Here is a 16717-nt window from a genome sequence, read left to right on the forward strand (position 1 = left end):
TCTCCCCTTAACCATCTTTGAAACTGATTGCCGGAGATTATTCCTTGCTTGGAAAGATAGATCCTCAGCTGATTATAGCTACTTCGATGGAATCATTCATGCTATGCCCATGTGCTACACTAGGATTCTTCAGACCTTTTAATAGAGCTGTGAATTCTCTAGCTAGATTAGCTTTTTTTATTAATGATTTTGTTTGGATTGAAGAGGTTGCTCCTCAAATTTTGAATATTGTTGAAGATGATTTAAGACTTGATGCCACTTTTGTTCCTTTTCATTGAATACACATCTTTCTCCTAAAAAAAGTTGGAAGAGTGAATCTTAAGCTTTAAAACCTAGTCGACATTCTTTTCGTTGAAAAAAGTATTTGCATAGCTGTAATGTATTCAATTTTTCCACCTAACAATATTGCAGGTTGACAAAAAGAGTAATTTAGAAAGTACTCACTCGAAAGTGTCTAGCAAGATAGATTCTCAAAATTAGGATAGGACAATAAATTTGTCCAAATATTTATAAAAAAAAAATGAATTAAAATTTTCTCCTAAGTTAGAATTAACTTGTACACTTATTTTTTTTTCTCATTTAATCTTTCTAAAAACTCAACTATGCACATAAGTTGATTTTTGTTTCCGATAGAAATTCAATTCATTTCACTTTTATTATATTTCCTTTTCCTATAAATATATGTGGAGAAATTTATTTAAACATCACCTCGATATTTTCAGCTTTTAGTTTCCTCCTTGTTGTATTCATAACAATTACAAAGGAAAACTATGAACTGTATGGAACTAACGGAGAAAGGAAAGTGGTAAGGAAAAAGATAAAACACTAACAATAAAACCCACATTGGAAGCTCAAATTTAGAACACTGTATGTGCATTTATCTGCAAGTCTTCTACATATCATTCAATAATCTGAATGTTACTAAATTGCAAAATCATCTGCGAGCCCCCCACGCAATTATAAGCACGTCAGATACTACTACCAAGTCTTTATATCTTATACTAAAAAATGAACAAAATCACAAAAGCAAAAATATAAATAAAAAAATAACACTAAATTAATCAGATATATACTTCAAATATACTCTAACACCAAACGAACTATACCACTACAGAAAAATATGGAAGTGACTTCTATGCCTAAAGGGAGAGAGATAATTAATTGAATATATGAAGAAAATAAAAATCAAACACAAGCGTGGCCACCACCGTCACAAGTGCAACCACCGTTACCAGAGATAATATCACTATCTTGTCTCGGTTTGGTGCTGAGGCAACAACACATAAGAGCCACCACCAACATGAATCCCCATGCTGAAGCCAAAGCCTGTGCCCAGCTCAAGTAATGCTTCATTAGTTTAATTTTCCTTCTTATTAATCACCCAAACCTAGCTATCTCTCTGCCTTGGATCCTCAGCTAGCTCCTTAATTTCTTCAACTAATATTATAAATGCCATTAATAATATGATGCTAGTTGAGACATGAGATATTAATTAGCATAGGTTGCATGGTATGTATGCTATGGCATGGTATCCCTTTGGGGGAAGAGAATAATGGTATCAACTGGGATGATGATAATGATGATAAGAGGTTTGAGTGAGACATGGTGTCGCACATGGTATGAGCTTGAAAGAGTCTGAAATAACATGGGCCAACCTGTGTGAAGTTTGCAGGATCTTCCACCTCTCATACTCTCTTAAAGCCACAAATTTATTTGTTGTGTTTGCTAATTAAAAGTCATATTTAGCATAAATGCGTGCTTTCGGGGAATCTAACTATGATTATAACCTTTTGATCAAGGTTAAAAGGTTTTAAGGGTTTCCTTTAAATGGGACCTAACCCCTTTTTGTCACAAAAAAAAGGGTTTTAATTTATATGAAGAAATGTGAATGCCAATGGTTTAAAAACATATGTTTAATTAGCAATAAGATTTTGTCACAAAAAAAAATAAAATAGAAATTTTTTTTTTGAAACTCGCGAGAAAAATTAGCAATAAGATTTTATTCATACGGAGTCAAACGATGAAAGAAGTCGCGTGAGGAGTCGTATCTATTTGTCTCCTTTGCCGGTTTTTTTTCTGTGTTTCCAATTGAAAAATGACCTCTCCCACCAAAGTAACATTCTTTCTTAATTAATTATTAACCTTTTTTAACCAAATTATTAGCTTTTAAATTTTAATTAATAGTAAAAAATAAGAAACTAAAAAAAATTGAATTGACATGGATTCTCTATATACATTTTTCATGTTATAGATTTGGATTTCTTGCTTAAGTGGAAGTCTTTTTTATGATAATTCCTCGACTAGAAGATCTATTAGTGGTAGCCTTTATGTGGTTTACTAAACCCTTGCCTTTTGCCTACCTTTCTAATTCCATACACCTTTCTTATGCTCTAAGAATACATAATGGTGTATTGCACTAATTTATCTTTATTGCCAACTTATTAATTTAAGAAAAGAAAGGAAAATAAAATAGTAGTAAACAAAAGGAAGACGCCCTTCATGGTCAGTGGTTACTTTTGGACTTAATGATATCTTTTAAAAAAATATTTAGGGTATGTTTCATGGAAAGGAAAGCATGATAAACAAAAACTGAATACAAGAGAAAGTACAAGAAGAGATATTTTGAAATTTCATTTCTAATTTTTTTTCTTTCTGTTTTTACTCTTTTTCAACCAAAAAAGAATACATCATTATTTATATTAATTTCCTTTTCTCTTTATTTTCCTCACCTCTAAGCAAACATACAATCTGGCTTTTTTTTTTTTTTGAAGTATACAATCTGGCTTTAGAGTTTAGACAATAAGCCAGTCTCATCTCCGCGTGACGATGCCCATGATCACAAAAAGTTGTTATTCGACTTTATTCAATCACGTACTAGTGCTTTTTTCGTACTTTATGTTGGAACAAAAATAAAATAATGGTTACTTCTTGGTAACTATATCATGGAAAAATTCAACTGACATTTCCTTGAGGTTCCCTTAACTTATATTTCAAAAATATTCACCCCTATTATAAGAGATAACATTTAAGAAAAATCATTTAAAACTCTGATATTATTTTATTTATGATGTGAATATTAATTTCTTTCCTAAAAATTGAAAAACCACATAATAAAAAAGAAAAAGGAGAAAAATGTAAAGAAAAGGCAAGTACTTTACCAACGATATGGAACAGAATTGTTGAGAATCCAAATATATCCAATAATGCACCATGCATATAGCTCTTCTGTTACGTAATTGTTTCTGTATCCTAAGGAATCGTGAGGTAAAGAGTTTCGGAAGATGTCCTGCATGTGGATTTTAGTATTAACAGAGAGCAATTAACGTGTGTTGTGGGGCTATGTGTTAATTGATTAAACAAATAAGAGATATTAATTTTGTTTAAAACTTAAATTATGGGTTGTGATTGTTATTTGAAAAGACGGGAGAGATGAGAGAACTTTCTTCTTTTAGCATCAAAGTATGTTGTCTCCTATGATTTTAGAATTTAATTTTGATATATTGTCTCCTACTATTTTAAAAAATATGTTTATTTTGTTAATATGATTAAAAATAATAAACAAATTTATAACCACAGAAATATAAATAAATAAAATAAAATACTAAAATACCTTTATTGAATGTAGTAAGGGTAGTAAGGGTTTGGATCATTTTTATTATAATATTATTCATATAAAGAAAATTTAAGTACAATAATGGAACCCAAAAAAATTATATTAAATAAATATTATTCAAATATTATAATTAGAACTTGTGAGGATAACTTTATAATCAATTAAAACAAACAGTACTAAATCTGTATTAATTATATTAATGTATTTTTTTCATTTTTTGAGATTTATAAAATAATTTTCTATATATTGAAAATTATTGTATTTCTTATTTCCATGTTTTGGAAAATATTTTTAAAAAACTATGAAATATAAAAAAAATGTTAAATTTATAAGGTTAAAAGTAAATTATATAGATGGTAAATTTATAGAATTTAAAATGAAATTTGAAATATATAATTTATTGATTAAAAGAAAAAAAAATAATTTATCTCTTTATAAATTTGTTTCAGATTTAAAAAATGTCAAATATATTGGCAAGTGACTTAATAATTTGATGCTTTAGATTTGTGGATAGAAATATTAATTATAGAAGTTGAAGTTGTTGTCGTGGACCTAAAATTCCTCCAAGTCTACTACTAATAGGACCAGCAAAAGCCAACATCTTGTCTTCTAGAGAATGAAATGAAAGAAGTTTCCATAGTAAAATAATTAAAAACGCAACCTATAATAAGCTGACAGAGAGGTTCTGGTTCAATGTGTTGACATGGCAACTGGCGGGCACGTAATTTATTTTTATTTTTTTATCAATAAATAAATATTAGTTATTAGTTTGTTAACGAGAGAATTCCAACTTACAATTTTCTCTCTCTCTCATTTTTTTCGTCAAGTCTATCTTTTAACTCATGTGTATGTATATAATATATGAACCTCGGAGGCCATAACACCGTGGGAAAGATCGAAAAAAACTATTAGGCAAGGAGGCCCTTATCAATCTTGACCTGATAATGTTTAATTACTGTTTTGTTTGATAAAATTAATTAATAAGTTAGCTTGAAGCCTATAAGTTATAAATTAAAATTAAACTAGAAGTTAACGAATAAATATCAAATAATGTAAAAAAATATTTAATATTTTTTACATTTGAATTTATTTTTAATAACTTATATTCCTTAAAAAATAGAATACTAACTTTTAAATTTTGTATCATAAGAAGATGGTAAAGATTTAATGATTTTACTCATATTGTTTAAACTAATTTTTTTATTTTTTTTCTTCAAAAAAGTAAAATTAAATGAAATAAATTTTATTAAAATTATATTTTTTTAAATCATTTCTTACATTTAAATACTTTATTAATAATATTATTTTTAAAACAAAAAATAAAAAGTGTTTTTTCTTTATAATATTCTTAAATATATTTTTTTATACAAAAATAACTTGGATTATGTGTTTCTAACTTACATTACTACAAAATATGATACAAATTATATCTTCTATTTAAAATTAATCATATATATTTGAAATTCCATTTAAATTAGATCATATAAATAAAAAATCACTAAATAATTATAAAATTGATATAATTCAAATAATTTCTAATCTTATAGAATGGTGCGACGACGACGAGTTGACTATTGTGTGCATGTAAGAATGGTAAATTAAATAAAAGAAGCTCTCTAAATAATAAAAAAGGATAAGAGGATTTTTAAATTGAATAAAATGATAAAACAAAATTTTAAATAAAATAATAAAGATAAAATTGAGAAAAAAAACTTTTAAGTTAGTTTATTTTTCATAAGCTACTTCAAATAACTTATTAAAATAAGTTACGTAGCTTATAAAAAATAATAAAATAAAATTATGTATCAAATAAACTTATTTTGATTAAAATACCTTATAAGTTAATCAAAAGAATTTATAAGCTCTTATAACCATCTTATATGAAAATTATTAAAAATTATGATGATTTCATACCAACTCAGAACCAATAATAACATAATAATTATTCACTCACCACGCGTTGATTTTGAGTGTAATATGGGCCATACATATTTATTCAAAGTAAAATACTGTTTTAATTTCTGAAAAGTTTGAGATGGGTCACATTAATTCTTCAAAGATGGAAATTATTATTTTTACCTTTTCTCACATCAATTCAATGCTTGATGGAATTAAATTGATCTACATCTTCAGCTTTCAAAACAAAAATAGTCATTTTATTAAGGAATAATATAACTAGCTCCTGATCTTTCAAGGAACAAAATAATGTTAGACTTAAAATATATTTTTTCATTCCTATAATTTAGTACTTTCATCATTTTCATCTTTGCAAAAAAAATGTTTTTGATCTTGTAAAATGTGTTTTTTTTTTTATTTTTCATCTTTAAAGTACTTTAGATAACGTTTTAAACAGTAAATAAACGTTATCTAGAGCATTTTAACAATAAAAAATAAAACAATCACATTTATAATGATTAAAAAAATTACAATGATGAAAATAACAAAAAAACTAAATTGTAAGGACAAAAAAATATTTAAACATATAATGTTTCACTCTTTTCTTTCCTCCAAAACAAGGACATCATATAACATCTAGGTATCCTGCTTCAGAGTTCTCTGGATTTTTTCCTAGTATTGGTTATAGTTAAAAGGGCCATCAATCACAACTACCTCTAATGCAACTCACCTGTGATTACTAACGTTAACACTGGCCTTCAAATAAAATAAACAGCCATCGTTCCAAAATCTATGATCCCATTTTTAATAGAGGTCGTGGCTCATAAGGTGCGAAAGGTACTATCTAGAATAGGGCCCCATCTGAGCTACACCAAGCATTTCACCTCGCTTTCCACGACTAGTAGTTTAAGTTTTGAGTGTAGCACCAGAAGTTGATAGTTTTAGCCATAGGAATAATTACAAAGCATATACAGGTATTGCGTGTTGGCAATATTAACTCTCCAAACAGATCTTAACCATAAAATTTTAGTGGTCATATACTAATTTGTAATGATAATATTTGAGGGAGACGTGTAATCTTTTTTATAACAAATTTAATGCAATTTTAAAAATGTTTTGAGGGACGTGGCTTCTCTAGTCTCATGAAAGTTTACTCAACCCCAATCAAAAGCCCATTTAGAGCGTTGCAACCTCCTTTCATTGCAAAGAAGAAAATTATCTTCCTTGATGCTATAAGCCTGTTTGGATACACAATTTGAAGAACTTTTGAGAATTTCTCTTCCGAAAAAAGCTCAATATTTTCAACCTGTACTCAAACAGGCCCTAATTGTCATTGAGATAAAGCTCGAAACAGATCCCCCCAATCATTACTAGCAAAAAAAAAAGCACTTCATGCAATGAATTACATTATCAACTTGTTCATGGAAGATTGTAATGAAAAGGATAAACTGAATGACATTTTATAAAATCAGAAATTAAAAAATTATGAAGTCAATTTAAGTGACAATCTCTAACACGAACTATAGCGGAGGCATACGCATACTCCGACCACATTTACACAATGAGGTTAGAAACACATGGTCCTCAGTTTTACTAAGGATTGTATATGCACACAGAAAAAGTAACAAACAGCATCTGAAACAAAGTTAACAGGCAATTCAAAGTTAATAATATATGTGATGCAAGAATTGAAGTTCTACTATCCCACTTCTTACTAAAATAAACTGCTTCAGATGCATGCATCATACAATGCAAGCAACCATTGTTACAATCTTTACCAGAGAACACAACCACAATATCAAAATAAAATGAAACCTACTAATAACAAACATAAAAGAAATTGAAGTATTTTATGTCACCAATGTCCAGAGCAATTAAGAATTTTGGCAACTAGAATTATGACAATGTCTAGGTTACAGCGTGTATCAATATTCCAAAGCTTCCGCTAGACATAAACAAGAAAACAGTGTACTTTACAAAAAACAAGATTCCTGAAAATTTACAATCTGCTTATAGTCTCCAATGGTCGGCAGCTTGCCATGGAATGTTCCATTCCAATTAACAGAAAATACTTCAACAATAAAGCAGCAACACCTAAAACAACATTTATGTCACATCAGTTCTGCAATCAGTGTCAGCATTACGAAAAACTAAATAATGTCAAAAACAAGAAGTTAGAATGTTGCTATTTCCAGAAATCAAATGCATAATAGAAGACACAAGATCACAATTGTACTCCAAAAACTGACACTGCTAAAGTAGTAAGATATTTTTGACAAAAAGAAGAACATGATTCCAAATTAATAAACGGATAAACCTCCAAGTTTCTGTAGCCTGAACCTGGAGAAATCTAAAATCTAGCCAAAAGAAACATATACTTCCCCAGGTTTACTCATTATCAGATTATTAAGTCAAGTGTCATATTCATGACATCTGACCCCTCTTTTCAGCCACCAATGAGGGGAGGAAAAAACCCTTTGTAGTAAACGAACAAAAGTTAAACAGAAATAAAAAGTGGTGAAATGAAATACAAAAGATAAGGCAAACAGACATCGAGTACAATTTTTAAATGTGCATATCTCAGGGGATCATAAGGTAGTTTACAGCTTATTTCATTTTAATGCCGCTAAAATACTAAAAGCATGTTATTAAATGTTTAAAACCATACATACACCCAACCGTATTGGAAGAAACATGATAGTAACTTCAGACAGATAGAATATGTTTATGATTAAATATGTTTTTACTTTTAGGCCCTCCCAATTAAAATAAAGCAATGTTCATTTTTAGTCCCTAAAATATTTATGAAAATGTATCATTTCATAAATGACTACACGAGGGACCAAAAAGGAACAATTTTCCTGTGAAAGACAAGGACCGCATCTGACACATTTTCATAAATGAGGACCAAAAGGAGATGATTTTATTTTGAACTTTGATGAACTAAAAGTGAACATCTCTATATTTGCATGGACTAAAAAAAAATTAACCTTTATATTTACTACTAGAAAGAGAGCTTGTTTGTGTCCTGTTCAGACACTGCTCTGAATTCTATTTAGTAAAGAGAGCTTGTTTTACAAGCCTTTGGGGATGTACAAAATAAAATAATAATAATAATAAAAACATATAAAGCTAAAGATACAGAACCAAGACAATAACATTATTGGTTGGAAACATCCCTATATATCCAACAATATGAATAGGAAATAACTGGGAGCTCAACTGCATCTCAAAAATCCCAAGAATGCAAAGAAAAAAAGAAGACTCTGCAATGGACCTCATAGAACCTCACCAGCTTTATAATAGGCTTAACCCTCTCACTACCTTAAATCTTTCCTGCCTTCTTGTCCCCCAAGCTTTCACCATACCACCCCTCCAGACTTTTTGGTATTTTCTTATCTCTCTCCTCCAACTCACCCCCCTCTCCTCTCCATAACTAGCTCAATTGGCAGCACCTCTCCTGTCACATAATCATTGCCAAAATAGATTATAGGAATTACTCTCCTAATCTCCCTTTTCTACCTTCTTTTGTATTTCTGCTTCTGTTATTGCTTTAATTCTCACTAGTACAAGCATTGCTTACAGATCTATAACAAGACTAACCTTTAAAAAGAGAAAAACAATCAGTCTTCCAATATGTATGTATCATTTTGTTAGACGAAAGTTCCGATAGTACATATTGATTGAGAATGAGATTTATGAACATATTGATTGAGAATAAGATTAATTTATCATGTGATGACAGAAAATATGCAACTTAAGAGGATACACATTCAACCTAACACCTATAAGATATAGATCTGTTTCTCAATCACTTCAATGGACAGATGCATTTTACAAGCTTTTCAAATAAGCACCAAATCGTTAAGCATATTAATATGTACAAATTCTAAGGCAGAAAGCACTTACATCCAAGTCCAACAAATTTTATGTAAGCTACAGTTCACTATAATTGCGCCATACTGCACGAAATTCTTCACGGAATGTGTTTAGACGAGCTTTCAAGTTAGGTGTTCTAAAGCTTGCATGCAGGATGGTAGCTGAAAATAGCAAGAAAAATTAACTCAAAAGCAAATTCATAGTTGCTAAAAATATTTAAAAGATTAAAATTTCTCAGTATGCAACGTACCAAGAAGACCAATAGCAAGAGCCCATAAAACTGTCAGGAGACCAGCAGAAACAAACCAAAGAAAGAAACTTGCTGCAGAAAAATGGGGAAAGAATCACTGGAATCAAAAAATATTGGACTGGTAGCAAGGATTGACAGAACATCCCACATTATTAATGATTAAAAGAATCCCTGTTTCAAAGACTTTATTTACCAGAAGAAAATATCAAGACAAATACCCAACGCGGCCGGCCACATATATAAATTGCTCTCTTGGATGATGGACGTCCACGAATAACAGGCCTGGAATTCAAATAATTGACAAGCATGCATAAACTTCCAAAAGTCAAAAGAGACAATAACAACCAAATATACTTACGTGAGAGGAGGTCTCATTTTGGCAGCTAAATGTGGTGAAAATTGCCTAACTGTTCTTGTTACCTTCTCACTAAAGGTACCTGCAAAGCTGCAAAACATTACCAATTAAATTGATGTGCAAAATATATAAAAGATAAAATAAGCACTTCCATAACAGTATAACTGGGGCTGACTAAATGAAGATTTCACAGTTCAAACTTTATTAGACTTCTATAGATTCCCAGGATTGAGTGTAAAAATTATAATATTTTACAAATTATCCAGAGGTAAATCTTAATTAGGAAAAATAATTGTATAATAGCCCATCATCTGAGTATAGTCAAATATTTAAAGTCATACTCAAAACTCCTCAAAGAAGCCCATTGTACTCCACAGTTGTGTCATAAGTTATAACTAGTAATAACCCTTTCAAGTTCATTTTTCTTCTCTTTTTGGTAACCATGATAATATCACAGCCTCCTATAAATGATTTTAAATTTCTACTCTCTAAATACAAGACTAGTGGAGTGGTAGAGAACATAAATTTTCACTATATCCAATCCAAGTCATGAACAAAGATATTGACACAGTTGTCTCAAGTAGAAATAAAATGTACATAACTGAAATACTAAAATCTAAATTTGATCAAAGCTCTCACTTTCCTACAATGCCAACCTTTCCCATCCTGCAGATTAAAACCTATTCATTTTTCGGTTCATTCCACAAAAGAAAAAATTGATGTACTTCCTAAAGATATATGGTAAAACTATGTTGATCATTGTCAGAATAGAACAAATTAACATGCTACACAAATCAAGCAACAAAGGTACTATATCCAAAGCTAGAAGTAAAACTATCATGCAATTGATGCCATGTTAGCTTTATGACAGGATCCATTTTAGGGATTGAGACTGCAATTAAATTCAAGTTATATCATCTAGAATACCAACCCATATATAAACTTTACCAGTTTACCCTAGGCTTCTAATAAGCACCTTGTTTCTGCATAAGGAAATACTATGAACAATTGAACACTGCAAAGAGTATTATTCAGTATTCTGCCAAAAGCAGGTCAGGATTTCCTTAAAACTGCTACCCTCACAAAATATGGCATCTATATTGTATCAGCCTAGAAGTAAATAGGATGATTCAATATAGAAAACTATTATACAGTGCGATTGGAGGCTCTGGTTAACAATGTGAAAAAGAAAAAGAATAAAAAAGCATAAAATTGAAGCAAGTTTGTTGCACAAGCAAGGAAGTCAGATTAACATCAATAAAAATGGCATCAAATGCGTAAGTTCTAAACTGATACAAAACTTTCCCCCTAAATAGCACAGCCCTTGCACCAAAATGTTTGCAAAATCAAATAAACTTCAAAACCAATCTATTGTGATATATAAAGATAGCCAGTAACACTGCTTACCTGTCATTCAGAAAAGCAATGCTGAGTGCCGTAAGAAGTGCAGCTACAATAGCTAGCGGTCTTCGAAGAAAACCCAATACTACAATTCAAAACGTTGATAATGAGACAAACACATCCCCAAACATCAAAATTTGAATAAACAGCATCCATCAAGCTCACTTACTGAGAACAGAAACAATCAAAATGAAGTAGTTGGTCCGGTAGCTGCAGCAAACAAAAGCAAAACCATCAGTATCATTTCCCAACTCTGATAAAATCCAGAGCACACAATAAGTCAAATAACAAGTTATCCCTAAATACACAAAAACACTATCCTATAACTAATCATCACATCCTCGTAATTCGAAATTCATCACGGAAAGAGCACAAGATAAAATTATAATAAAATAAAATAGAAAAACAATACGATGTAGTTGGTTGGGTAGCTGCGGCAAACAAAAGCACAATCATATCACTATCATTTCTCAATCCTAAAATTTCTCTACTCTGATAAAATCCATAGCAAAATAAGTCAATAGCAACTTATCCCTAAATACACACAACACTATCCTAAAATTAATCATCACATCCTCGTAACTCGAAATTCATCACGGAACCCTAAAAACAAAAATAAAACAAATCCATAACGTCATCAACAGTAAAACCTCCAAATAAGGCAAAAAATAAAGGTAAGGTCACGGAAACAAAAATCCATACAAAAACAAAAGATAAAGGAAATGAAATGAAATTTCGTTCGGCTGATCATCTAATTCGGCGAAAAGATAGAAACAAGGAGAAAATTTAGAACTGCATGGGATTGTTGTGAGATGGCGATGAAATTCTGAGAGGGTTAGGGAAGGTTACTAGTAGAGGTTGCATTTGAGGCGGCTGTTCCATTTAGAGGAAGATCTGGGAACAGTGAATCGCGAGAAGAATTCCGACAGCGGGCGCGGCGGCGACGACCAATCGACCTCGCGGAGCGCGTCGATCAGATCCTCCGCGGTTACGTTTCCCCAATCCATTATTCTTTCTCTCTGCGATTATCGGAGAAAAGCTTCGGTTGAAAAGGAAGTGAGGAATGGATTGAATTAGAAGGTTAACGAAACGAGGAAGGAAGTGATATACGAGTGAAGGAAGGAAGAAGAAGAAGGAAAGTAGAAAACTGGAAAAGAGTGAAGGAAGGGAAAAAAATGAAGCTTGGGTTTTTATTTTCTGACTTGTCTTCCTTCGTGGGTTTGGTTTTGTCAAAAAAAGAAAATGGAAAATAGAATACTAAACCATTTAAAATAATAAATTAAAAAGGAAAGTGTCTGAGCCCGGGTTCGAACCGGGGACCTCTAGTGTGTGAGACTAGCGTGATAACAAATACACCACCCAGACTGTTTAATAATCCTGATCACATTAAATATTTATATAATTATTTTTTAATGGCATTTTTCTTTTATCTGTACCACTAATTTGCCATCAATTTTACACATTGATTATATAATCGTGTTACTCAATTAAGTGCTAAATTTACACACTTTGTTACTCAATTTTAAAAAATCCGTGTGTTTGTCACTCAACTTATTTTTTGCACACTTTGTCATTGAATTTTCCAAATTATATGGTTTTTCTTAATAATAATAATTAGAATTAAAATAAATGAGAAACACCTTTTTTAGTATGTGGCTTAGAATACGCGTGAATAAAATGATGTGAAATAGCATTGCTACAACGATGTGAAATGACATTGATACAACGATATGTTTGGGTGTGGTTGGATGTAGTTTTGAAAAACAAATTATTTTGTAAAAAAAAATATGTTTTTAATCTTTATATTTTTTATTTAAACTTGGTTTTATTTTTTATATTTTAAAATTGTTAAATTAGTCCTCTAACTTTCAAAAATATATGAATTTAGTCTCTTAACATATTAAATTCATATACTATTTTATAAAGTTAAACAACTAAATTTATCAATTTAAAAATGCAAAGACTAAAATTAAAATTGGTATTTATAAATGCACCCCCAACACTCAAATCATATATCATTTAATATAATAAATGAAAATAATAATTAAAAATAATGAACTACATTGAGAATTTTTTCCTTTATGTAGTTTTTAATCTTTATATTTTTTATTTAAACTTGGTTTTATTTTTTATATTTCAAAATTCTTAAATTAGTCCTCTAACTTTTAAAAATATATGAATTTAGTCTCTTAACATATTAAATTCATATACTATTTTATAAAGTTAAACAACTAAATTCACCAATTTAAAAATGTAAAGGCTAAAATTAAAATTGGTATTTATAAATGCACCCCAACACTCAAATCATATATCATTTAATATAATAAATGAGAATAATAATTAAAAATAATGAACTACATTGAGAATTTCTTCCTTTTATGTAGTATTGATTGTCGGCTCTAAGTACATGAAAATGTTAGATATGACATAAGAAGTGTCAATATGCAATTACAAAATTAGAGAGTTTTAGTACCCTATATTGATAGGTACCCCTTTGAAAGTACAGAAACCTCTTATTGAAATACCACCCTATACGGCCTTTCACAAGCCATTACAGTACAATTACATATCACAAGATTAGATGCAAATGATTTTCACTCAAGTAGAACATGCACCACATCATATTCCATATAGGTTTAATTGAGTTTTTCCTACCTAAAATATAGGTCATTTTTTAAAAATTACCTCAGATTCATTTTTTCCCTAGATATCTTAAAAAAATTTGCGTTTCATTTTAATACCTACTGTTAGACAACATCTGTTAAGTGATAACGTAGCTCACGGAGTTTCACGTCATCACGCGTATTCACTTATCATGTCAGTGCTTTTTTTCCACATCATGTATTTTTAATTAATTGTACCACATGGCTTCAATTAAGTTTTTAAAATATTTTTTTTAAAAAAAGAAAATTTAAAGGAAACTGAGTTTTCTATCGTATTGGAAATCATTCATACCTCGCAAAATGGCACTTCATCTTCTTGACAATGGTATTCGCTTTGTTCAATGGGTGATTGCGAGTGTTATTGAGGGAGTGAGTTCATGTATTTTGTGAGTTCATCGTAGTGTTCCATTTGTTAATGGTTTTCTTTCACAAACATGAGTTGACTTTTTATCTTCATTGACGTATGTTCATGTGTACTTGTTGTGGCATTCGTGTTGTTTAGTGGTCCCTATTGTCTTCAAAAACGAAAGAGGAGTTGTCTTCGAACTGTATCAGGTAATGTTGTTTTATGGTATTGTTTATTTGCTTTTTATTTGTTAGTGGTCACCTTTTCTACCATGACCTTCTTTTTGTGATGACTATTTTGTGGTCCTCGAAAATTTTTAAAATTGCATTTGTGTTTTTTTCCGATTTTTGGAAGTTTCACGCACCGAATGATTTTGGGTTTTGTGTAGGGTTAGTTTATTGTTTAACTGGGTTTGATTAGGTTTTAACCGAGTTAAACATTGTTTCTATATGTGTTGCAAGCATGAGTTTCAAATTGAAATTGCATCATGGTGGTTTCTTTGAAAGAGACCCTATGATGCAATATTTTGGGACTAGCAATTCCATAAGTGTCATTTATATAGATGTTGACAACTGATCGTTCTTTGAAGAAATTGGGATTTTAAAAGAAGACTTTGGATATGGTGATCAACCAATGAGGGTATGGTTGAAAGGTAGTGATGGTGACTACAAGGAGATAACCATGGAGAGTCATGCATTGGAGTTGTCTAATTATGCGATTGCTAACAGTTATAAGGTGGAGTTGTTTGTGAAATGTGCTGGTGGTAATGAGGGGGTCGTGGATGAAAATTTTTATGAAGACAATAGTTCAGAATTACTAGAGGATAGATGTCCAAACAATTCATGTTTGATTCGAGTGGAGAGACCATCCATTAAAGTGCTACCAAAATTTGGTAGTTTCTATATGTGCTTAAAAGGTCCAAAATTTGCATTCAAAAAGGCATGCAGGCCCTTGATTGGTGTTGATGGTTGTCATCTGAAATCAAAGTTTGGAGGACAACTGATGATTGTTGTTGGTAGAGATCCCAATGACCAGTACATGCCAATTACCTTTGTTGTAGAAACAGAGACTAAGGAGACATGGAGATGGTTTCTGAATGTGTTGTTTGAGGATATTGGTAGCGTTGAAACCAACAAATGGGTGTTTATTAGTGATCAACAAAAGGTAAAAAATTATGCTCTTGGATTGTTCTATATGTTGTAAAAATTATTAAGATTATTTTATTGACTTAATTTATTTGCAGGGATTACAACAATTTTTTTTGGAATTTTCAACTCCGATAGAGCACAGTTTCTGCCTGCGACATCTTTACAACAATTTTAAGAAAAAATTTGGTGGTGGCATAATGCTGAGAGATCTGATGATGGGACCTGCTAAGGTTACTTATGAACATCTGTGGAAAAACAAAATGCAACAAATAAAGGACATCAATGAAGCTACATATCATTGGTTATATAACCTGGAGAGGAAAGCATGGTGTAAGTATGCATTTTCTCATTACCGTGTGATATTTTGATGAACAACCTTAGTGAGTCGTTTAACAGTACAATACTAGTAGCTAGCGATAAGCCTATCATAACTATGTGTGAGAGGATTATAATGTACCTTATGAATAGATTTGCAACCCTTAGAGACAAATTGAAATATTACAAAGGTAAGGTGATGCCTAAGCCCCTAAAAAGGTTGGACTGGGAGGTTGAAAAGTTAGGAAATTGGGTAACTGCTTAGGGAGGAGACGAAGATTTTGAAGTTATTCATTTGCATTCAAGTGAAAAATTTATTATTGATACAACAAACAGATTTGTTCATGTAATTTTTGGGGATTGGTTGCAATGCCTTGCAGACATGCAATGACAGCTATACAATTCAGAAATTTTAAGGTAGTGGATTATGTAAATAAATATTACTTAAGGGAAACATATGGTGTTTGTTGCGACCATAAGGTGGCATCAATCAATGGTATGTATATGTGGCTAGATACAAAGTTTGATGACATTCAACCACCAAAATACAAAAAGGGTCTTGGTAGACCAAAGAAATTGTGAAGGAGAAAGCCTATAAGGACCCTAACGGGACTAGACTAACAAGGGACCTAGTTCCATATAAATGCACTAGATGTCGGGCAATAGGTCATAATTCGAGGAGGTGTCCATTGCCACCTCCACCAGTACCTGAAGAAGACAATGTGGAACCTAATGGAGCTTAGGATGCAAATCAAGGTGCAGGTGACGGTGCAACTTAAGATGTAGCTCATGATGCAAATCAAGGTGCAGGTGAGGGTGCAACTCAAGATGTTGTTTAGGGTGCAAATGAA

At 30.9% G+C, this 16717-nt stretch overlaps 1 protein-coding gene and 1 non-coding gene across 2 annotated transcripts; both read right to left on the minus strand.

The window, feature by feature from the left end:
- Window positions 1-7383: 7383 nt before the first annotated feature.
- On the minus strand, window positions 7384-12650 carry LOC100793002 (PRA1 family protein A1). The gene is made up of 8 exons (XM_003552157.5): window positions 12244-12650; window positions 11564-11604; window positions 11401-11479; window positions 9997-10083; window positions 9832-9920; window positions 9639-9710; window positions 9419-9549; window positions 7384-7603 (listed from the first exon to the last, which is right to left on the minus strand). The coding sequence occupies exons 1-7, from the start codon at window positions 12399-12401 to the stop codon at window positions 9446-9448; spliced, it is 630 nt and encodes a 209-aa protein (XP_003552205.1). The 5' UTR covers window positions 12402-12650; the 3' UTR covers window positions 7384-7603; window positions 9419-9445.
- A 36-nt stretch (window positions 12651-12686) lies between these two features.
- On the minus strand, window positions 12687-12759 carry TRNAV-CAC (transfer RNA valine (anticodon CAC)). The gene has a single exon. It is a non-coding gene; the product is annotated as a tRNA-Val (tRNA).
- Window positions 12760-16717: the final 3958 nt, after the last annotated feature.

The sequence above is a fragment of the Glycine max genome, chromosome 18, assembly GCF_000004515.6.
Source record: "Glycine max cultivar Williams 82 chromosome 18, Glycine_max_v4.0, whole genome shotgun sequence".
In the NCBI taxonomy this organism is placed as follows: domain Eukaryota; kingdom Viridiplantae; phylum Streptophyta; class Magnoliopsida; order Fabales; family Fabaceae; genus Glycine; species Glycine max.